The following is a 23,733-nucleotide window of genomic DNA, read 5'->3' on the forward strand; positions in this document are numbered from 1 at the left end:
TTGTTTTCAGCAACATGTTTTCATTCCAGATTTCAATTTTGAAATTTAAATAAGTGTAAATGAAATGATCACTCGTGTATTAGGGGAAGGTACATTTTAAATGTTGGCATCCACTGGTAATCGTTCTCGATGTTGTCAGATTTATTGTTATCAAAATCAGGCAATTGTTTTGGAATTTCTTATTGAATTATTTTTAATTGGGATTTACCCTATTTTAAGTCATAAAAAATCTAAAAATTCATATTTTCAATATCTTACTTCATTTTATTAATTTTTTTGGAGCACCTAAGATAAGAATGAGACCTAATTTTGAAAACCTAAATTTCTACACTGTATTGGTCATTATAAAAACCGAAAACGGAAAATACAAACAAAAACGGACAATTTGGATTAAATTTTGGGTCAAATATAAAAAAAAATTATTTCCATAAATATTTATTTCTAGTAAATAACAATAAAATATTTATGTAAAAAAAATTCTACTGAAAAGAGCAAATCCAAGAAAAAATTCACATTTATTCTTCATCGCTGGACGAAACATAAGCTAATTGTTCATTCCACCAGTCTCTGATTTCATGTAAAGTATTATTCGCTTTCGGCACAGTTGTCTTGCTAGTAAAAACTTCTCTCGGCATACGGTTCTCTGAATCATTTAAATGAGACAAATTTTTATTAACTGTCACAGATGACCGACTATTTTTCTTTTTCGGTACGATCCTCTCTTTCTCTTGCCTTGCTGAAGGATCGGATAACGTAGGAGCCAGAAACTTACGACCCGAACTGCTACCTAAAATAGAATATTAACTTTTTTCAATAAAAAATTATTGAAGAGAGTTTGCCATTTTGATGTTGACATTTCGGAAATGGGAAATCGAAGCGAACTTTCTAAATAAATTAAGATCGTGCAGTTTTTCGTCCTCACTTATCAGCTTTCTTTGAAGATTGATCTATCCAGTTCGCCTCCGAAAGGTTTAAGGTCAACGCTGGTGTTTCCCAGGAATGCATCTTGTCACCTACGGTTCTTTCTCCTGTACATCAACAGTGTACTCGACAAAACTGCAAACCCAATTTATAGCTTCGCCGACTATAGCACCCTGGTTCGTCGTTCGAATCAACCACCCCAATAAACTTGTCTAACACCCAAATACGTAGGCAGGAACAGATTACTATCATTAATATTGATCTTGAAAACATTCTGGAGTGACGTAGAAACAATCTGATTGAGTTTAATGAAGGAAAGCCCCAGACTGCTGTTTTTATGAAGCTCAACTCAGAATTTGATCCTGCCTGGACGTAAAATATCACCTTCACCGCAAATTTGCGTGGTGTGTGTTGAGGTTGGAAGAATATGTTCTGGCATAGTCACGTTCAACGGTGGATTTACATTAGGGGCAGTTGGGACAAATGCCCTGGGCGGCAAAATTTTGAAAGTGAAAGTTTTTAGTCTTATCAAGATCACTCAATAAATAATTAATTAATTCTATTATTTCGTAATTTTCTATTTAATTGATAATTCATGAAATTGAATTCATATATTATTTGTGAATTATAGTTTTGGCACTTTTAGTAAAATTGATAATATATATATATATATATATATATATATATATATATATATATATATATATATATATATATATATATATATAATAAAGTCTCTGCAATAAATTAGTTATTTTACTTTTGAAAAATAAAACATGAACTATACGTAAAATTCCAGTATTGGGCCAGATTTTTTCCGGTGTCCACGAGCGGCATTAAGTTCAAATCCGGCCCTGGTCACGTGGCCGATTTAGCCAAAACAGTTTCACAAAAACATGGAGCTCTCTTCAAGACTAAAAAGCTATATATTCCGCAGCAGCTTCTAATTTTCTACAACGCCCAGATCTTTGGAATATTGCTCGCACATTTGGAGCTCGACTCCTAAGCATACCCTGAAGATACTCGACTCAATATAGAAGAGTGCAGTTCGAATTATAGGTGATCCAGAGTTGACCAGAAACTTGGACAACTTAGAGCACGTTTTTCCTGAATACTACAACCTTCAGAAGCTCAAAGTGAACATCAAATTATAATCCAAATATAGTTAAAAACAAAGCAAAATATCAGCACTACACAGGAATTTAAAAAAAAACGCCAATTGTAATAATTTAGTAGTAAATATGATATTTCAATGTTTCCCTGTTAAGAAAATCTTATCCATTTGAATTAAGATGTATTATAATTTGGATAAATGTATTTATTTATAATATTTACCTATGCTGTCCGATCTAGGAAGATTTGCAGCTTTTTGTTTCTTCGCTTCGTTTTCTTTATTCGCATCTGTTTCATTTTCTCGTTCTGGACTAGCGGATTTATTTTCTTCGGCCGGATCAGGCATCGATAATGCTTCATTAGTAGCTCTCAAACCTGCTATCAAACTATTTTGTTGTTTCTGAAACACGCAATTTCGATATAAGTGAACAATTAAAACATTTTCCTACGAGGTCGACCTAACCAAAACAAAAAGTCCTAGTATTCGAAATTGGTTGCATGTTCGCGATTTCAAGAGATTCAACTTAATCTTCGGTCTTCGAACGATTACGAGCATTTTTAAAACGGATTTGAGATGTCCACATGTCCGGGTTTTACATATTCCCCGTTTTTCTGCGTCTCTAATGTTATTCATTGGTTAACCAAGCTCTGTTGAAGAGAGCTCTTAGAAAGTTTGGTGAAATAGATAAGATATAAGGTTAGTAAATCTCTATTCTTTTTTATATCAAACCTAATTTAGATAAGATCTGATTTCAAGCATATTTTGCGGTCAATTATACAGTCCCAAAGCTTAACTCTCCTTATAGGAGCTATCTTACTTAGAAATAAATCCATTACCCCAGATCGTAAAACAAATCTATGCTCGGATTCGCAGCGAGTTGAATATATAGATACTTACACTTGTCGACCTTATTTTTTTCAAACATCCTTCTAACCACGTACGAATTGTTTGTTTGGCCACTTCTTCTTCTATAATATATTCAAATTCTTCTCTAGCTAATAACTCTTCTAACTGTAACGCTTTCCTTATATCGACAGATCGATATGATAACATGCTGAAAACGAAATTTTTAATTATTTATTTATTAATAAAATCACAACAATTTTATGCCTAACTAGAAAACGTCAAAACAGTGATCATTGGTTGGTGGTGGAATCAGCAGTAACACAATAAATAAGAAACCTACAGAATTAGTTGACAACCCATGTTGTAATAGTAGGACTTCAAATTAATATTGGAACACCCTAGTTTTTAATAATTTGAAGTTAGTAACAGACTTAACTTGTCATATGTCAAAACATTGATGAGCTAGAGCTAATAATTGTTTTTAAATTTCAATAAAACAATAATAAGTGAACCAGAAACACAACAAATAAAATGAATTTGATTTTTATACAAATTTTAAAAAATACCAAGTACCAGCTGTAATTTAATCAATAAGGTATCTATAGAATGGCCAACGCAAATTCAGATCATTCCTGGGTTAAAAAACGAGTAAGTAATAGTAGGACTTTAAATTAATGTTGGCACGCCCTAATTTTTAATGCTTTGAAATTATTAACATATATAACTTGTCATATGCCCAAGCAATCATGAGCTGAAGCTATTGTTTTCATATTTTGAAAAAACCATAATAAGTGAGCAAGAAATAACAAAATGAGCTCTATTTGTTTATAGATGTCAAAAACTCCAAGTAAAATCTATAGAATTACCAATCCTAGTTTAAAAACCGAGTATATGATAGTAGGATCTCAAATTAATATTGGCACCTTCTCATTTTTAATGCCCTGAAGTTAGTGACAGACTTAACTTGTCAAATGTCAAAACAATGATGAGTTAGAGCTAATAATTGTTTTCATATTTCAATAAAAGAAAAACAAATAATCTAAGAAATAACAAAATCAGCTCTAGTTGTTTACAAATTAAAAAAATCTGAAGTAAAATCATCTGTATTATAACCAATAAGGAATCTACAGAATTTCCAACTCAAATTTATATCACTCCTGGGTTAAAAACCTAGTATGTGGTAGTAGGATTAATATTGGTACGTCCTAATTTTTAATGCTCTGAAGTTAGTGACAGACTTAGCTCGTTATATGTCAAAACAAACAAAAGTTTCTAAGTTGGTGTAATTTGCGGATGCCCACTGTAACCATAAGGTGATTTTATCTATCAATTTTCATAGAAAAGTTTATCTTACTTTATAACATCATGGAAAGTAACATCTTCTCCGTTATGAAGTCTTTCCAATTCGTAACACATATGTTTAAACAAAAGTCTATCTTTCTGTGGATCAACTTCCAATCTACCTTTTAACAGTCTTAATATAAATTTAACCTAAAAAGAATTTGTTACGAAAATATAAGAATTATCAGATAATTGATCTCACCCTTCGCACTGGGATAACACCCCGTTGATGGATATCAACAACATTCCAAGTATTCTGGAAATTTCTTATATCTGCGTACGACAAAAGAGCGTCTTCTTCGTTGGAGTAAAATAAGGAAAAGTTCTCCATTATAATAGCTGTAACGTAAAAAGTAGTTACATAGAAGAGTAATTAAGTCAAATATACCAGGATAGAATGATAACAACTGGTGACTATTTTTGTAATAATTAGAAATATGTAGAAATCAGTCAAAAATCTCTTAAAATTCTTTATATCTTTGTATGAAGAAGGTGTTCTTTTTTTAACAGTGGTGGTGAACGTTCTGTTTGTCTAAGAGGTGGCTACTCAAGAAAACATCAAACAATTCCTCAAATTGGTTATATCTAATCGTAATAAGCATTTGACCATGAGAAAGCTTTTTTCAAAGTGGATGCTGCGTTTACTCATAGTCGATCAAAAACAACAACGAGTTGATGAATCAGAACATTGTTTGGCCATGTTTACACGTAATAAATCAGATTTTGTGTTCCCTAATGTGACAATGGATGAAACGTGGATCCGTTACTTCAATCCGGAATCAAAACGATCATCATCTGAGTGAACTGCAGCCGGTGAACCACATCCGAAGCGTCCCAGTCAGCTGGGAAGGTTATGGATTCGGTATTTTGGAATACGCATAGATTATTTTCATTGACTATCTCCAGAAGGGAGAGACAATCAAAAGCGAATACTACATAGAGTTGTTGAATCGTTTGAACGCAAAAATCAAGGAAAAACGGCCTCATATGTCGAAAGAATGCACCCATTCACACGATAGCCACGATGATTAAATTGAACGAATTACACTTTAGCACTGCTTCCTCATCCACCGTATGGTCCAGATCATGCGTCCAGTGACTACTGGCTATTCGCTGACCTCAAAAAAAACGCTCGCCGGTAAGGAATTCAGCTCAAGTAAGACAAATCCTTCTACAAGCACGATATCGAGAAGTCAGAGATATAATTCAGCAATGAAACCAATAATGCATTAAATACCGGGGTGGAATGATATTAACTATTGATGTATTTGGATGAAAATTGCAAAAATTAGTACATTTTTGATATAGTTCATAATTTGTATAAAGAATAGACTCACCCACCAATAAATTGAGAACTATATATGTTATAATGACGTAAAATGTGCAGAAATAAATTAAAGATCCATAAAAATTGCCGCAATCTGTTTGCCAATAGTTATCGGCAGGTGTACAAAATGGTGGTTGTATCATACAATCGTGCATTATCTTGTTCCAATCTTCGCCTGTTACTATTCTAAATAGCATTGCAACGCCGGTTACAGGAGATTCGAAATTAGCCCTCCTAAAATATGAAAAAATACGATGAAAGTCAAATATATTATATTTAAAATAAATTAATTTATAGTCAGATTTTCCTGATCATGTCCTTACAAGGAACCTCTCAGGATCACCTTACTGGAAAAAAAAATATTTCTCTTTAGGTTATACCGACGATTTCCATATACATCAGGATAACCCTATGTAAAATACTATATAAGGCAATCTTAATAAGGACATTACAAGGTAATCCCGATCGATAGGACATTCTCATCAGGAGGAGCATATAAACCTGATGAGGACCTCAGTGGTCATCTGCGTTACAACCTCATCAAAGTACTTTTCATGTTATCCTGACCTATTCCTTATCAGGTTGCGAAATTACCTGATAAGATCCTTATCGGGTCCTCACAAAATATTCTAGTCGGGAATATTAGAACTTTTTTATTTTTAGATCATGTTACTGTGTTGTTTTGTTTACATTTTGTCTTTAAATGGTTTTAGATAGAACAATCCATTCGTTTTTTATTATTTTGTGATCAATTTGAAGTGAAACATATCAAGATAAGGATAGGGATAAGTCGATTTTAACTACGGTTGTGGATCCTTGATACTAACTAACAAAGTGATAAAAAAATGATACCAATTTAACGCGAGTTAAACGTAATACAAAAATTCGAACAACAGGTGAGATGGTTTGGACTCATAATGAGAATGAAGGGGAACTGAACAGTAATATGGGAATCGGATATGAACAAAAAGAGGAGGCAGACCCAGAAGAAAATGGAATAAAGACACAGTAAAAAACAAAAAACGGCCTGACGGGTTAAACAGGAAGCGATGGATAGAATTAAATGGGAAAAAACATCATGAAAATAAAATAGAACAGAACATATCGATTTCATTGTTATTATAGCTCGCCATCTTTGTAAGTTTGAATTTTATATGTCTATAGGAAAAATAACGTTACCTTCCAATACCTTCTCCGTACTTAACAGTACCAAATATTATTGTTCCGGCTAATGCGTAGAAAAATACCAGCAAAAACATTCCGAAAATGATGAAAAAACTTTTGCAGACCGACACACCGACTGTTAGCATCAACATTTTTAGAGTCGCATGTTTTCCCGTTATGGTGAAAAATCGGAGAATTACTACCATAAAACCAACAAAATATGTCAGATCGTTCTGAAAATATGAAATGAATTATCTGTTAGAGTATAAAAAATATAAGAATTTGGTTAAATTCAACAATTCGTATTATCAATTTAAATATTACATTTCAAGTGGTACCAACAATTCTCTAAAGTAAAAATTACAAACTACTTGTTCAAAACTGTTTAAATGGAGCACTGTAAACAAAATATCTAACAAATTACTCTTTTAATGAATTATTTGATATTTTTTCTCTTTCAATATCTCTACAAGAATTGGCAGGTTATGTTTATATAACCTAACTAGTTGTCGTACAGTTTTCTTGATACTGGATGCAATTAGTTGCATAATCTAGACAATTGGGGAAGAAAACCACGGGTTTCCACCCCTCAAATCATTTTTCTATATGCACTTATGATTTAGTACTTGTAGTGTGATTAGACCTTTAGTGTGGAGAACCGGCAACAAGGTCGAGGGTGCACAGTTCGCGAAACAACGACAAGCTGTCAGCAGTGGAATGAATGACGGAGGCTAGGAATGACTGGCAGTAAACTTATAATTCGTAATCCAAGTGTACATAGTGTTAATAAAGCTAAAGCAAAACTAAAAAGTTTGATTTACTAATTAAATAAACAATAAACGAATAGTATTTATTTTTCCACTTAAAATCAGATTGTAAATAAATTTGATCAACAAAAATTTTTTTCTTGCAATGTTAAAACATGATCGAAATAAACTAACACGAAAAAATTAAAAAAGTTGGCTCATGGACGAGCGGAATACGAATTTGAATATAATGAGAATAAGATTCAGAGGCTGATCTGTCTGGATATTACAGCCAGAAGACGCCAACTACAGATTCTGTCCTGCCCATTTCATTCATTAAGAAAAAGTAGTACTAAAACCTCCTTAACCTCAAAAAAATAGCCTCCTTTGCCTCCTCTTTAACAAAATATCTTCAGATACAGGTGCAGAGTGATATTTATTACATTAATGCCAAACTTTTTTCACACAAGCTGATTTATTACTTGAGTAGAAACTGTAGATGCAAAACTCGCCTCAAACTACTTGAGGATAACTCGAATGTTGACTATAAATATCACATTTAGTGGATTATGGTACCGCAACACTATGATAGTTCAGTTACTTTATGTGTGTGTTTGTTGACTACGCTGTAGATATAAATTGCTTTCTGTAAATATTTTGTTTTGAATAGAAGATAAAAATGGCGTGTTTCTTTTTTCTAGCAAAATATTAAAATAATTACCTTGAACATACAATGAAAGAACATCCATATAACTCCCATGACAGTTACGAATAAATCGTATCTGTTTCTTCTCGATTGTAAGTATCCACGAGGTGTGAAAGCGATATTTTTCATAACCACTTCTACCACAAAAACGAGCGTACATATTATATCAACAGTTGCTAATATTTCCGTATGAGCATCTTCTTTGTTCCACTAAAATAATTTTAGTTTAAAATAGACTTAAATACAACCCAAACGGGGTAAATCGCCTGTATTTATACGATCTATAGTGGGTAAACATAGACATGTTTTTATAGCTACGAAAAGTGTCATCATTTACCCTCGAAGATAATTGAACGACTAATGAAAAACCCTTTCTTTTCAAACATAAAATCTTGATACAATTTGGTACCCTACCTAATAATTACACTAATGACGCTATGTTTTCTGTTCTCAGTGAAATCACTTAACAATAAATTTTCTACGGCATCAGTTTTTTGTGATTTCGCCAAGGCCTTCGATTGTGTTGATCATGAAATTCTGATTAACAAACTAGAATATTATAGCATCTGAGGTGTTTCCTTAAAACGGTTTGTATCTTACTTTGAATGTCGAAAACAATTGGTAAGAGCTAATGTTAAAGTTTCAAGTAAATTGCTAGCTAGCAGTGGTGGTTTAGTTTTGGGTCCACTTCTTTTGTTGCTATTCATTAATGATGTCTCAGACAGATTCACTTTATTCGTAGTGTAGCCTGGAGTGGTGCAGATATACAAGCCTTACATTCTACCGTAGGCAAAGATCTCATTACTATTAAGTCCTGGTCTGACGCGAAAGGTCTTTGTTTAAGCACTGAGAAAACATTAGTCTTATCCTATAAAGAAGCTTTACCAGCTCTAAAACTCAACAGTGACTTAATACGATCCTTAAATTCAATTAAGTTTCTTGGTCTACATATTGACGCTGCCCTTCAGTGGTCTGAACATGTAGAAACCATCCTCGGTATGGTTTACCTTTCTTAGGGACTAGTAAATGAAAATTTATTAATTTTTGTAAGGTTAGGTTAGATATTTTAGTATTATTTTGGTTTGACTATTCATAAAAATAAACATAATGTTCCATTACTTTTATTCTTTCAAGTTGTGCAGTTTTAGACAAAGTATATTGAGCAACATGTGGGAAAAGTACTTTTATCCCTCGTGTGTTTACACTCACTTCCCCACTCGTGAGAAAAGTTGAAATTTCCCCACTTGTTGCACAATATACTATTATTACATTTTGTCTTCAATTTGTGGAATACTTCAGTTCAGTAATAAGGTATTATTACGATGTATTGGTTTTTATGATATAAAACAAGATTTATTTAGTTTCTCTCTCTCTTTTTCTCTCACACTAGACACTATATACATACAGGCTACTCACCCTGTACGTTCGGATTATTAGAAACGTACCGTAACGCTTAAAAGTGCACTATTTATCAAAACCATAAACGCCACGCATCTTTTGAATTTGATATTTTGAGTGATGTCGTATATGAAAGCCCTAAATTTCTTTCCGTCTGGTCTGGGAGGTAGGTGTAGCGGTTGAGCGATTTTTAGTCTCTTTTTAAGGTCGCACCTGTAAATATTTCTTATAAATATGATAATTTATTAATAAAATAATTATATACCATCTTCTTTGATCCACAGTTAACAGAGCGGTTCCTTTATTTTCGGAATAATTTGCAATTACAACACCAACAAATAATGTTAAGCCGATCATACAACCCAGAAATATATAAATGTGAATGTATATTGCATGAACCTGTAAAAAATTTATTTTAAACTACAGTAGAAACTCGATTATCCGGCCCTCAGTTATACGGATTCGCGATTATCCGGACTATCCCCTGCGACCATTTAAATAATTAAGTAATATTGAGCCAAGTTACAAAATGTTTAACGAGTCGGAACTGGCATTATCCCGCCCCCGCCCCACGGTATCTCTGCCCCGCGCGTTTCGTTATTCTTTGGGGATTGTGAGGATGATGATACCAAAGAGTGGGTCATTTGTGACAATGCATTAAGAATAAAATACACAGTAATCGAATAGTAGTGCTAGGAGCTAGATTTTGGAATTTATAAACATAAATAAACTGGAAAAACTTGAGATTGTGGACTTAACCCGTATTAGCCCTGGGTTACCATATGGTAACGCTTTCACGAATTTATGTAAAGCAGTATTTAGTCACCTATTAAGAGATGGCGCCAGCTTACAATTGACAGATGACTAAAGCACATGTCTGAACTGTGCTGTACTTTTATTCCATTTTGTAGCAGAGTTTTGCTGGTTTAAAAAATGATCGTTTGCAAAGTGTGTAAAAACATGGATCGTCATTTCGAGTAAGTACAAAATTACTTATTTATTATTGTTTGAGGTTAGAGATGTTTATCTATTTTGTTCCTAATATGTGAAAGTACCGAACTTTAACGGATTTAAAATAATTTTAGTTTGGATGTTGTCGTTAGGTTAGAATATTTCTTTGCGGTATCATATGGTAACGCTAGGCTAATAGGCGACAATTTTTGCGATTTACGTATCGATCCAAATCAAAATGTGCCTCATCGCTGAAGAACATTTTGTTGAAATTGTTAAATTTCTCTAACATTGCATTCACAAAATTCAATCTAACATCATCATTTTCTTGATGAGCTTGCACAATCTGAATTTCATAAGCCTTTAGGTGTAAATCAGATCGCATTATGCGGTGAATTGTCGCTGTTGATAATCCCAATTGAAACTCACGCTTTTCGACGCTGTCGGCTTACAGAACCTGCTACTGACTGAATGTTTCCAGGCGTTCTTGCTGTCCTTGGACGGCAACATCCACCACGTGAAGGATATAAACTTCTGGGTATTTTTTTGTTTTTTTAATAATTATTTGGTAACATATATTTAAAATGACTATTTTTTATCAACAAAAACTTCAAAATATTCCCACTATCATTAAAATGTTATTTTCTTTTTTTTGACCACCCTTTATTTTTTGCCTCAATGTTTCACATCTAACGCCATCTATTAAATATATAGATTTTGAAATAAACGTACCTAGTTTAGGATTTATTTGAATATATAATTTTTAAAAAAAATGATTTTTAAAATTTACACTTAATTTAGTTTTTTTCTTCTAGCTTATCATCGTATTTGTTTCTATACTTACGGGTCCCAAATTTTTGATAAGTATATCTCTTACATCCAACCACCCTTTAAAAGAAAGTACTTCAAAGAGGGTCAACATGGCATCTCCTATGTTATCGAAATTGAATCTTCTCGGATTCGCCCTGAAAACGAATTGGATTATCATGGCCCATCCATCCTAAATGAAGTTTGATTTATTAAAATCACAATACTCAAAATATTTTTCTATATTACAAAATAGTTCAATATTTTTGATAGTTAATTAATTTTTCAGTGCTCTGGTTATTTTTTATTTAACTCGATTTCTTTAATTTTCATTGCTAATGAAAAGCTTCTCCTTTCCTCATTTAGTTCAGTTTTCGATACCACTTCCTATATGGTGTTATCAGTTTTTTTTTGGGTTTCGCTTTGATATCAACCATCAGATTAACAAAATCTGAAAAGTCTCACAAGATAGAAGAAAACGTGGTGACCCACATCATAAGAAACGAAATTATACCCACAAAGTTTCTATGGTGACATTTATTATATAAAAGTATAACTTTACTGTATACCCTCCATACATAAAACTAACAACTAACAAGTTTCAACTCCAATTGCTTGCTCCAAGATCAGCTTAAGAACAAAGTAAACATGGATAATACCCGAAAAAACTTAACGGATGAGTCTTGAATCACGTAATTAGAAAGACTAATTCACCATTTTCTAAATTAATTGGATTGAATTAATATTTGAAAAACAGTCAATTTATTGTCCACTTTTTAGTGCTCTCTGTGAGAACATGTGAATATTTCTGTTGAAAAAATTATAGTGATCATTGTACATTATTCTGGTAGATTATTCTAAGACTGCATCAACCAAAAAAAATTTTTCACATAAACTACGACATATCTGCATCTTTAAAAAAGTCTGCTACATCTCATGACTTCATCACAGGCAGTACCGCATCAGGAAGTACGTAATAAAACTAGATCAAGCATAAAATAATTATTACAAGATCACTTAGTTACCAACTGCTCTGTTTTGGGTAAAAAAACTTCTAAACTAAAGCTCTGGTATTGATAAGGGACTAGTAGCTCTAATAAGTGGTACAATAGAGCCTAGAGAACAGAAAAACCTATCAAGGCATGAATAGGACCAAAGAAAGATAGAAGCCTAAACAAGGTGATGGTAAAGGGGCAATAACGAAATGGTACTAAATCAGGAGTACCAGGCTCCCAATTAGTAGATAAGGTCACGGCTTTAGTTGATAGTTCAGATGCTATAGTATCCAGGAGTCCAATACCGTTCTGAGTTACACTTATCAGATAGTGTATTTCACTTGAATTCAGAATTTTAACCAACAAATTAAATAGTAAACTTTAATTTTTCTTACCAAACTCTAGGCACCATTATAGCTGGAAAAGTTTCGTTCTCCCCTGGTTGTACCTTCATTTTAGTTACAAACACCCTCCTCATAAACATTCCGACGCAATCCTCCCTATTTGTGATATTCGGATCGTTACAACGCGCCAATCTTCCACCATACAACTGTACTCCAAAACTGGCGAAAATGAACATTAACAGAATGAGAAGAGTGGATACGAGCAGAATCTCTTTGAAGCCTCTACAGAGCTCGTAAACTACTTTACTCATATGTGGTACCAGAGTGAATATCCTTAAAGGTCGGAGACAGCGTAGTATCATGAGGAGTTGAGCTCCGGAATTAGGGGGGACACTTTTTGGCATCCAACAGAGAAATGTTAAGTTTACCTAAAATTTGAAATTATGCACTAGGAGTATAGAGGTGATAGATATATACACTTCTTTCTAAAATTGAAGAATAACCTTTTAAAATGGCGATTTCAGGATCATATTTCATCATTAAGATAATTTCATGTCATCACCTACCCTATTCTATATAGTAGTTGTAGGGATTGAATGTTTATTATTAAAAATGTGACATAATAACCAAATAATCCATTTAGAATGGGGTAGTTAGTGATATCACACCATCTTCCAAAATATGAATCAAATAATTTGGCACATATTTGAAAAAATATAGTCCACTTTTTGAAGATTATTATTAAATATTATAAAAAAGGGGACGTTCCATCTGATTTAGAAATTAATTGACATAATTTTGGGCCACCTTGTGCATTATATACAGAGGGTGATTAAATAAAGTACTTACCACATATATGAAGACATCGAGTAAAGCTGCTACATCTTTGACGTAGGCTTTTGGGGTGAAAAATAAACCGTCTGCTAGAATTTTCAAGGCCAGTTCAATACTCATAAATATGACGAAACTGTATTCGGCTATTTGTAAACTGACGTTTTCCATGACTCTATAAGAGGGTGTTTCGAACATCATGGATAAACATGACAACGTCGTCATTGTTATCATCACCCAATCTAGATAAGTTACCAGACCTAAAAAGTTACTAAAACAAACATTAAAATAAAAATAAAGTGAAAAAAATTTTTTAAAACTACTCGTACATTCTATTCAAAATTTACTAAAAAATATGTTACTAATGACAAAGCTGAAAAACTATATTGCGAACATATAGATACATGGAATGTAATTAGCTGAAAAATCATTTTTTGAGTAAAGTTAAAATTCATTGTCATTGATAGATATTACTCTATATTATTGTTACGAACGAGTTCGTGAAATGGGTCCCTAGGACGGCCCTATCCAGCTACAAAGGAATTTTAAAATTCGGCGAATTCGCGAGGCGCCTTTCATATACTTTTTATAAATATCGGACGCCCCTTAGATGTTTTTTTAAGAACTTTTTATTGTATCAGGCGGATATTTTCATTGTTACTTCTGAATAATTTCTAGAAAAGCATATTTATTTATTTGTTTTGTTTCTTTTTGTTCTAGAAGTTTGTAGGATTCTATTTAGATTTATAAATAAATTAATGTAGTGCAGTAAGATGGCTTAAAAGAAATAGTCCTAGTGAATAGAACGAATTAGCAAAGTAGTCGAAGAATTTAAATAAATTATGGTGATAAGTAAATTATTGTGAGTTAATTGTAGTGTATAGTGTGTAAATAAATTAAGAACGGAAGAGACAGTGTTTATTAAATCATCCCACCAATAGAACGAGTGTAAAGAAATACGACAAACATTATATTATAATTCAGTAAAAATTATAAAAAAAAGGTCGTAGATCCATTTATAGAAACGGAAATTAGTTCTTTTCACTGATAATTCGATTGGGTGACTGAATTAAACAAGGTGTAGTTTATTTTTAAGAGATGGGGCTAGACTGAAAAGGGAAAAGAGCTACAGTACGAAAAAAGTTGAAAATAACTGTTTTCAGGTTTTTATTTATTCAATTCTATTCAATTTTATTTACATTCAATAGAAACAGGAGCGGACACATTTAATGGTTATGTTAGGTTTACTTAAGCTTTGATTAGATTAGGTTTACTTTAACTTCAATGCGGTTAGGTATACTTAAGCTTAGATTATGTTGGTTTTAATTTAGCTCCGATTAGGTTAGGTGTACTTTAGCTTAAGTGATGTATTATATTATATATTATTGGCGGCAAATTTGAGAAAAATATATTCCATACCATACTTTGTAATTCATCCAGTTCAAAAAGTCGAAACAGAACACAAACAATTCAATTATGGTAAAACCGGAAGTACTAATTTTCGACATCTTGTACCACAATAAATGCATTTATTTTAGTTCATTTATCCAATTTTTTTTATAGAATCGGATTAGGAACTGTCTCTTGACCAAACTAAGAAACAGATTTTGGTTAGGTTTACCTAATCTTAGATTAGGTTAGTTTTAGTTAGCTTCGATTAAGTTAGTTTTACTTTAGCTCCGATTAGGTTAGGTTTACTTTAGCTTAGGTGAGGTTTTTAGCAGAGTATTTTTATATTGATTCTGAAAATGATTGTAATGTGAGGAAAAATAGAGTAAATGAATATGTAACATCACAAAGTGATGGCGTTTTATGTATACCGTGAGTTCGGGAGCAGTGGGATAAAATTTGAAACAAGTATCTGCAATATAAAGGTAGATATTGTGACGTATAGTCAATAAATTTAGTATTATGTGATTATTATAGAAAATAATATAATTATAGTGACAATTTTTTTTAATCGCAAGTTGGTAGTTACTTACTGTAACGTTTTGTATTGCACTTTTCTTTCTTTTCCTGTAAGGGGGTCCTTTAATCTGGCATCGTAACGCGCATAAACGATCATTTGACAAAATTTCCTAAATTTGCTTTCTCTTGGTACAGCAAAAAGGGGTGTATCGAAAAATGGATGATTCTCCCTCAAATCTTCTTCACGCTGATTCCTAAATATGATAAAAATCGATAAAATACGAACATTTCGTTTATTATATGTTTAGACTTGACAACATTGCAAACTGTTGGATTTATGTTCCAATAGTTGGTATAAGTAAAACTTTGCAACATCGCATATCGTTAAATTTATTTTTCTACAGTTGGTATAGATTTTTAACTTCATCAACATCATATGCCGATAATTCAAATATAATTGAAAATGGCAACATTGCATACATATAAAATTAAATTTAGTTTTTTTATATTTAAAATCATTTTTTGTTAGTTGACATGAGTAAATTTAAACTTGATTATATTGCGTATCATTAAATGTATTTTTCGGTAATTGGTTAAAATCGAATTAAACTTGACAACATCGCATATTGTTAAATTCATTACGGTTTCAAAATATTCCGAATCAAATCTCACCTTCTCATTTCGGCTTGTTGTCTTTTGGCTTGCAATAATTTAATATCCAAATCATGCGGTCTGGCTCTGTTTGATGTAACTCTATTAACGCCTATATCTCCATTCTCCATTAAATGCTCGTAAGTTTGCTTCAATTTTATAGAGCCACTTCTTACACTTCTTCGTATCGATCTCGAACCAAACCTGTAAAAAATAAGTGATTTTTTATGCTGAAATTTCCATTTTTTTTATAATGAGAAGAATATTCGATGCCAAAACAGAAAGAACCTTAATGGATGAAATCGAAAAAACTACTAAGAATAGATGTAGAAACTGTGATAGGTGTTACCATAAACAAAAGGATCGAAAGTAATCAAGAGAATTTTGAGAAAATACCCGAAGAAAAAAGAAGCTCCACGTTTTGAGGGTAGAAAGACATAAGTATTAAGAATTTAAGTTAAAAAAATGATGCAAAGATTACAATAAAACATAATTTTACCATTAAAATCAACATTAACAATGGACCAAATTCTTCAGCTTTATAATATTAGCATAAATTTGAGGTTAATTATCAGTATGTTTTTGTTTACATGTAGAGATTATATACACGGAGTGGTCTTCAGAGCATTACACCTGGGGCCCACATTCTAAACTATCTAAAAGGAATGCTATTAATAGATCTACTGTAAACACTAAATATCCCCAGTGGCATAGCAAAAAAGGGGGCGCAGTAGATATATATATATATATATATATATATATATATATATATATATATATATATATATATATATATATATATATATATATATATACATTTGTGTACATCAGTTTTTTCCAAAGTGGTTCAGATGGAACCCCAGGGGTTCACAAGATACTCGAACGAAAGGTATCTAAGAAAATTTTTTTACAATTAAAAAAAAAATTCACTATTCACTACTGGTCTACTGGGAAATAAGTTTGGAGACCTCTGGTGTACATTATACATTTAGAAAAATTTTGTTTGTATTAAAATCGATTACTATGCTACAAAATATATGGAAAAATCAATTTACTGAAAAAATTATAATTAAAAATGACCCTCAAAGAATTATACTCTCACAAACATGTTTATTCGATATTTTAAAACGGCTGATTCTATTTCTGGATGGTTTTATATTTGCCTATAATGAAAAAAATTTTGCATGCCAATTAATAATAAGTGCAAAAATTTAGTTGCCAATCTATTTTAGACTCACTTCTTATGATCAATACGTAACTGTTTCATACTGTTTACTGTCCCTTGCGGTTTTAATGGTCCCTTACTCCCAGGTACTGGAATCATCGACGAATCGCCCAACATCAGTCTCTGGTTATTGGAATCACTAGAAAATAAGACGGAATTAATTAATAATTTTTATTTCAGTGTATAATAAATACAAACCAATTAAAAAAAACTATTCAATAAAGTTTTATATAATTTTAGTTCCTGTTTGGAAGACTAAATAATTACACAGTGTTGCCAGACTTTCATCACGACTTTCCTTTAAGTTAATGACAAAAATCTTTATCAACAGGCATAGGTGTTTATAGAAACGGAAACTTTATAATTGCCCAAAATTTTTCAATAAAAATAGAAATAAGAGATACATTTTCTAATTGGTGACAATGGCTTAGCAAAACGGTTTTTCGTGTTTTGTTTTATACTGTTCAAGTCCCATTGTTACGCCTATGGATGGTTCCGAGCCTCAACGGCGGTGGCGTATTGGTTCCGAACTGGAGTGAACGATTTCCACAAAACATACCGAAATACAAAATTGAAAAATTGTTTAAAGAATAACAAAGAGCAGTTAAAGGAATTGAAGATGTGTGAAATTGGAACATTTGAGAATATAGAAGAAAGTTTAAAAAATGTAACGAAAGAATTCATTTATTCGTAGACAAGGAAAACGATGGACTATACAGGATAAAACTTCTTTTCATAAAATGAAAAATTTCTAGGTGAAAATAAGTTTTTAAGAAATTACTCACTTAACTATCTGAGCCACAGCGGTTTTTTTAAGTTTCAAGTTAACTACCCTAACTTTAGTTAAATTGTTTAAAATCTTCAACGGTTTTTGTTTTCTATAAATCACTTTGGTATCGAAAACTTCTTCGCACATTTTTTTAATACCACCCTCAGAATTTTCATCGTCTTCCGTTTCATAAACAAACTGTCTCATAAAACTTTCCCTCACCTGAAAATCACATACATCAAGTATTAGTTCTCTTGTTTAGAAACTTATTTTGTTTAGTTCTGATTTTTGAATATCAAATATTGACCTTTGGTAGGTTAAAGTCAGATGGTACTTTATGCAGAGTGACCATCAAGGGACTGTCTGGAAATTTTTCGAAAATTCTCAGTCGAAACGGTAAAGTTTCTTTAATTTCTGCACTTTGTTCTCTATATTTAAGCTGCTTTAACTTTTTGATATCTTCATCCAATTCCAAATTATCCAAAATGACTGCTACGAACAAACTCAACACGATCTAAAATTAAAAAGAGATAAAAAGTTTCGTGTGGTATACTATGATCATTGTGTTTTGAAAGATGTTAAAGTTACGGAGGTTGATTGTGTTGATGGCGTGTAAATTGACTTTATGGAAGAATTTGTGAAATTTTTTCATAATTTTCTGAATATTTCTGGAAATTCCACAGATTTTGCAAATGTCTTGCTCTCAATCTTTCTGATACAAATGTATCTATATCTAGGTTACTTTCTGGGAAATTCAACTGATTTTCTAAATATCTGCTCCTGTTCTTAATCTTTCTGATACCAATTTATCAGAAGCTGGATTAGTTTCTGATACATTTATGAGAAATTCAACTGATTTTTCAAATGTCTAGTGACGCTCTCAAAAGCTAGGTTGCTTTCTGGACATTTATGGAAAATTCAACTCATTTTTCAAATATCTGCTGAAGCTCTTAATACTTTCTGAATATTTATGGGAAATTCAAGTAATTTTTCAAATGTCTGGTGAAGCTCTCAAAAGCTACGTTGCTTTCTGGACATTTATGGAAAATTCAACTGATTTTTCAAATTTCTGCTCAAGTTCTTCAACTTTCTTGTACCAATTTATCGAAAGCTGGGTTATTTTCTAGACATTTAAGGTACATTCAAATTTCTAGTGATGTTCTTAACCTTTATGTGATCAATTTTCAAAATGTTGGTTACTTTCTGGATATTTTTGGGAAATTCGAAAAACTTTGTCAGAGCTATCAAGTTTTCTGAAGTATCTCAAGCTGTTGAAAGAAACCTAGTTTTAGTAAAAAAAGAGCTAAAGCAGAAAACGAGCCAAACCTCCAATCATTAAAAAAGAAACAGTATTTCTTACAAAATCACTATTTCAATAACAATTTCTGGTTTTTCCAAATTACTTACGACCCTTTCTTGCATACTCGATGAATTGAAAAGATAAAAAATAAACATATAATGAAACATACAGAAAAGAAGACTAATAATTATAAAACGAGAATATAAAAATGGTAACTTACCAGCGTTACAAACAAATGGTACAAAATGAAATAAACAGCAACCAATGGTGCCAGCATAGATCTTGTCCTTAACATTGTTTCATCCATAACCTCCACCCACGCTTCCTGCGTTAGTATTTGAAACATAGACATAAATGCTTCAGCGAACGTTTCAAATTTAGCAAAATCCAAGAAGCAAAACAACTGCATCGAAATACTAGACGAAATTATCAATAAGCACATGGTAAAAATAATCAGACTTCCCAGCTTTTTACCGGGTCCGAAAATTTTGTAAACGAAATCTTCTAATAATGGAGAAGCTTTAATTAATCTAACGACACGCAGTACTTGAAAATAGGTGAATCCTGTCATGTAAAACCCCGGTATAACGTGTATGGTCGTACCAACGGCTAGCAGTAGTTCAAATTTATGAATGGAATGTTTCCAATATCCTCTCCATCCTAAGCACCAAGTCTTAAACAAGGTTTCCAAATTTAATAAGGCAGTAAAACCGAGTTCTATGTAGTAATAATTTTCGTAAAAAACTTGCCTAGGTCTTTCATCATGTTGGAAACGCATTGTCGCGGTTACTATGCCATTGGCGAGAATCACGCACATAACTATCAAACGAAAATGGGGAGATCTTAATATTTTATGACAAAATTCCGGTGCTATACCACCATGTTTATTCTCATCTAAAGTTACCAATCTCCAACCCCTATCGTCTCCCATCAGAATCTGTAACGAAAATCAATAAATTTCTAAATAATAACATGTAAATGATGGTTCCATTAGCCATTTGTTAAGATATTAAACATTCGGTAAAATTACTACAAGATTTTGCAGGAAAGATTGTAAAGAATAAAAAAAACTCGAAACTAGTTTTTGAAATTTTTAATCTTGAATCATGAAATTGATTGATAAACATGTTTTTATTTTGTTTTTATAAATTTGTGATCAATTTCTATATAAGTATTAAGCAATCTAACGAATTGTCAATATCAGCTGATGCTCATTTAAAAATGACCGACGTGGAGTGATCGATTGATTGTGCGGTTAGTTTCTGTGTGGTTTGTGTTGAATTTTAGACCTTTTTTTATTTTGAAATGGCTTCATAAAGAGGTTTCGAAATTTGCTTTCTTTTTTCAACGGTGTGCTCGTTGTAAATATAGTCTGAAAATATTGGAAACTTGTGGAAAATGAGCAGGATTCTGATTAAAGCACATAAAGGGGTTAACACCCCCTAAAGCTTAAAGGTTGTTCTCGTACCTTTTAGCTGTCACTGGGTTATCACTTTGCAACCGTAGAAGTACTCACTCATGTATAATAAACACCACATGTCCAAAATACTCTCGTTCAAGCACCAATCAGGTTACACCTGATACACCAAGGTTATAGACAAGCCCAAACCATTTTAAATCGAAGCCAACGCAGTGCAAGGGAGACAATATAAGAAGGATGGAAGTAAAGAGGGCAAAATAAAAGAAATTTATATCTGGAACTTGAAGTTTATTTAGTTTGCCTAAGGTTCATTGCGATAATTCATCTGTAAGTATCTTCAGGACCTTTAAGTGTTAGTGTCTTAATATCTGCCACTTATTTCATTTTGGGATAGTGATAATTATAACGAGGTTTAGAGTGATTTTTAAGAAATATTTTGTTTTATAAGATTAAGCTTGAGGTTTAAAAATGGTTCAATCTTGTTGTGCAATGAACTGCACGGTTAGAAGAAAGAAAAATGCATAATCAAACTTTTTCAAGTAAGAGTATTAACGTCAGTATTAATTCTTTTTTTTTTTCAATAAAAATGAGTATTTTGTAATCATTGCGACCAAAAATGATTATGTACCTATATTTTAGAATACCTGTGGCTATTAGAAGAGACAATTTTAAACCAATAAGTGTCTATAAGTGAAGCTTGATTTATGCAGCTAAAATTAACAATTACCATTAAATTAATAAAATAAATTACTGGTTAAAAGAAAATGAAATGCTACTTGTAGTTTATGCAGAATATTAATAGTAAATTAAAATTGAAAGATTTTCAACTTTTTGTGAGGTTATGAGCACAGAATAAGTTGTGGTATGTTGTGTGTCCATAACCTTTAATAGGTCCTTGACCCTCCTTCACTAAGACCATAGAAATTAATAAATAGTATAGTGAATAGGTACCTGCGAGGCGCTACTGTTTTGAATATGACCTCTTATACCCCACATTTGCTGGAATTGAACCCGGATTTCGTTAAAAGTTTCTGTAATAACAGCAATGAAGACATTCTTGACCAACCAAGCTAGAAAAAATATCATCGTGCTAAAATATAAAACTGCCCTCCAACCAGGTAAAGAGTCGATTGCTCTATACATTATAAAAACCCATCCTTCTTGAGACGCTGCTTGATAAACTGTGAAGAAACTTGTTACTGAAAAGAGAAGAAATATCAAAACTGGTATTCATCAAATAAATTTTTTTTTACCGAATTCATCGAATCCGTTAAATCCGATAATATACCGAGAAACGCCTTCGAGCTTCATGCATTTCATTCCAGTAGGACACTGATATCCTGAGGAAGGATCTAAAGAGCAGTAGGTATCCGGAATTGCGAGGCTGTTTATTGTAATGTCTCTGGAAAAATTTTTGGTAAAATTAATTATTTTCTTGTGGGGATATTATTATAACTCACTTTGGTTCAGTGGTGTTGACAGTGACACAGTGATTTTTCAATTCTCCAAAAAATTGCACTCCTAATAAACCATAAAGTGACATAAAAAATAAGAAGAACAGAGTAACATTATAAATTTGCTGACTGGACCGCCTGAAAAATAAATTGGGCGGATTAGGGAGCTAGAAGTTGTTTTTCAGGGAAAAATATTTGCTCCTCGTTGCAATCAGTTTTTCTTACTTCTTTTTCTCCAGATATCTAGACCCAACGTTTTCTCGCTTCATTTTAATGTCATACTTGGTGAAATAATTTCACTCATCGTGGGTTAAATTATAATTTATAAGTTTTACTTACTTAAATATTTGATTTATTCTGGATTTTGGCATTGAGAATTTGAGAAATACCCTCAAAAATCTGATCATTATTAACGGCCGAGGTGCTCTTAATATTGAGAGATAACTAAATCTTGGAACAATGCTAACCATTTCGAAAACCTGTAAAATGACTGATATCCACAAGAAAAATACCATGCTGGCATCGAACTGGCACCAATGATCTTTTAAGTAAGGTCTGTCTCCCTAAAATATAAAGAAAATGAACATTTATATTTCACCATCCAGCATAATTTTTTACCAACCTTTAGAATCCCTCTAATGTGCATTTTGGCTATCATTTCAGACGTAAAAAGAATAGTAACAATGGCATCAACAGAAAAAGTGGTTGTTTGCATAAAATGAAATTTTTCAAATGTTTTTGGAGTGTTACAACTTACAGATGCAAGGCTTAAAAGTGCGCAAGTTCTCATCAAACGACGTACCCATCTCTTAAAACGAATCGTTTCATTTTATAGTGAAATTAAACATTTATTAACCATAAACTACCTCATTCCAAAAAGTATATTGTATTAAATAATTTACCTTATTTACCCATTCAATGTCTGCACTCTCGTTGAAAGCCTCGTCTGGTCCATAATCTGCCAAAATTGGTTCCCCCTTCAAACTCTGCTTACGTCCTAACATCATTTTGATTTTTTCTGGGATAAATTTTGGGGGAATTTTACCTAAAATCAACAAGGTTTTTTTTTCAAGAAGAATTTTTTTTAATTTTAAAATCTCCATACAGTTACTTACACTATTTGAGGTGGCGTCCATCAAATGCGTTAGTTGAGGAATTGTATTTTCTTTTAATCATATTATAAATCAACTTTTCCGAAATATTTGCTGGATGTATTTTCTTCAATTTGAGAAAGGAAGCTGAGGCGCGCATGGACCTAAAAAGATCAATATAATATTCTCTTTATATTCCCTTTTTTGATAAAATATTATCCTTCACCGAGATCTGAATTTTCTCTGTGGTGCAAAATGACGATCAAGAGGAAATGTCTTCTAATTTTGAAAATCTAATATATTTGAAAAATTTTATATTAAACAAAAATAAAAATGTTGGTATTATGAAAATGCATAGTGATGGTTAACCTGATCACCAGTGTTGCCGAAGCTGTAAGGTGTATGTTGTGTTGCGTGTGTTAGT

The 23,733-nt window shown here is 32.1% G+C and overlaps 1 protein-coding gene across 3 annotated transcripts; it reads right to left on the minus strand.

Moving 5' to 3' along the window:
* Positions 1 to 419: 419 nt before the first annotated feature.
* Positions 420 to 23,675, minus strand: LOC130899486 (sodium leak channel NALCN). 3 transcript variants are annotated; one of them, XM_057809452.1, is made up of 27 exons: positions 23,536 to 23,675; positions 23,334 to 23,473; positions 23,121 to 23,263; positions 22,841 to 23,026; positions 22,558 to 22,781; positions 22,225 to 22,356; positions 22,018 to 22,166; positions 21,716 to 21,963; positions 19,565 to 20,281; positions 18,352 to 18,558; positions 18,061 to 18,266; positions 17,289 to 17,414; positions 16,072 to 16,254; positions 15,474 to 15,653; positions 13,510 to 13,762; positions 12,712 to 13,088; positions 11,359 to 11,479; positions 9,829 to 9,962; positions 9,611 to 9,776; positions 8,181 to 8,375; positions 6,729 to 6,946; positions 5,560 to 5,783; positions 4,425 to 4,561; positions 4,236 to 4,372; positions 2,933 to 3,089; positions 2,257 to 2,434; positions 420 to 787 (listed from the first exon to the last, which is right to left on the minus strand). In XM_057809452.1, exons 3-27 carry the CDS (start codon positions 23,223 to 23,225, stop codon positions 516 to 518), a joined length of 5,232 nt encoding a protein of 1,743 aa, XP_057665435.1. In that variant the 5' UTR covers positions 23,226 to 23,263; positions 23,334 to 23,473; positions 23,536 to 23,675; the 3' UTR covers positions 420 to 515. The 3 variants fall into 3 exon arrangements, with proteins under 3 accessions (XP_057665435.1, XP_057665437.1, XP_057665434.1); XM_057809454.1 differs by having other exon boundaries at positions 17,310 to 17,414; positions 23,536 to 23,655; XM_057809451.1 differs by having other exon boundaries at positions 438 to 787; positions 23,334 to 23,573.
* Positions 23,676 to 23,733: the final 58 nt, after the last annotated feature.

The sequence above is a fragment of the Diorhabda carinulata genome, chromosome 11, assembly GCF_026250575.1.
Source record: "Diorhabda carinulata isolate Delta chromosome 11, icDioCari1.1, whole genome shotgun sequence".
NCBI lineage: Eukaryota > Metazoa > Arthropoda > Insecta > Coleoptera > Chrysomelidae > Diorhabda > Diorhabda carinulata.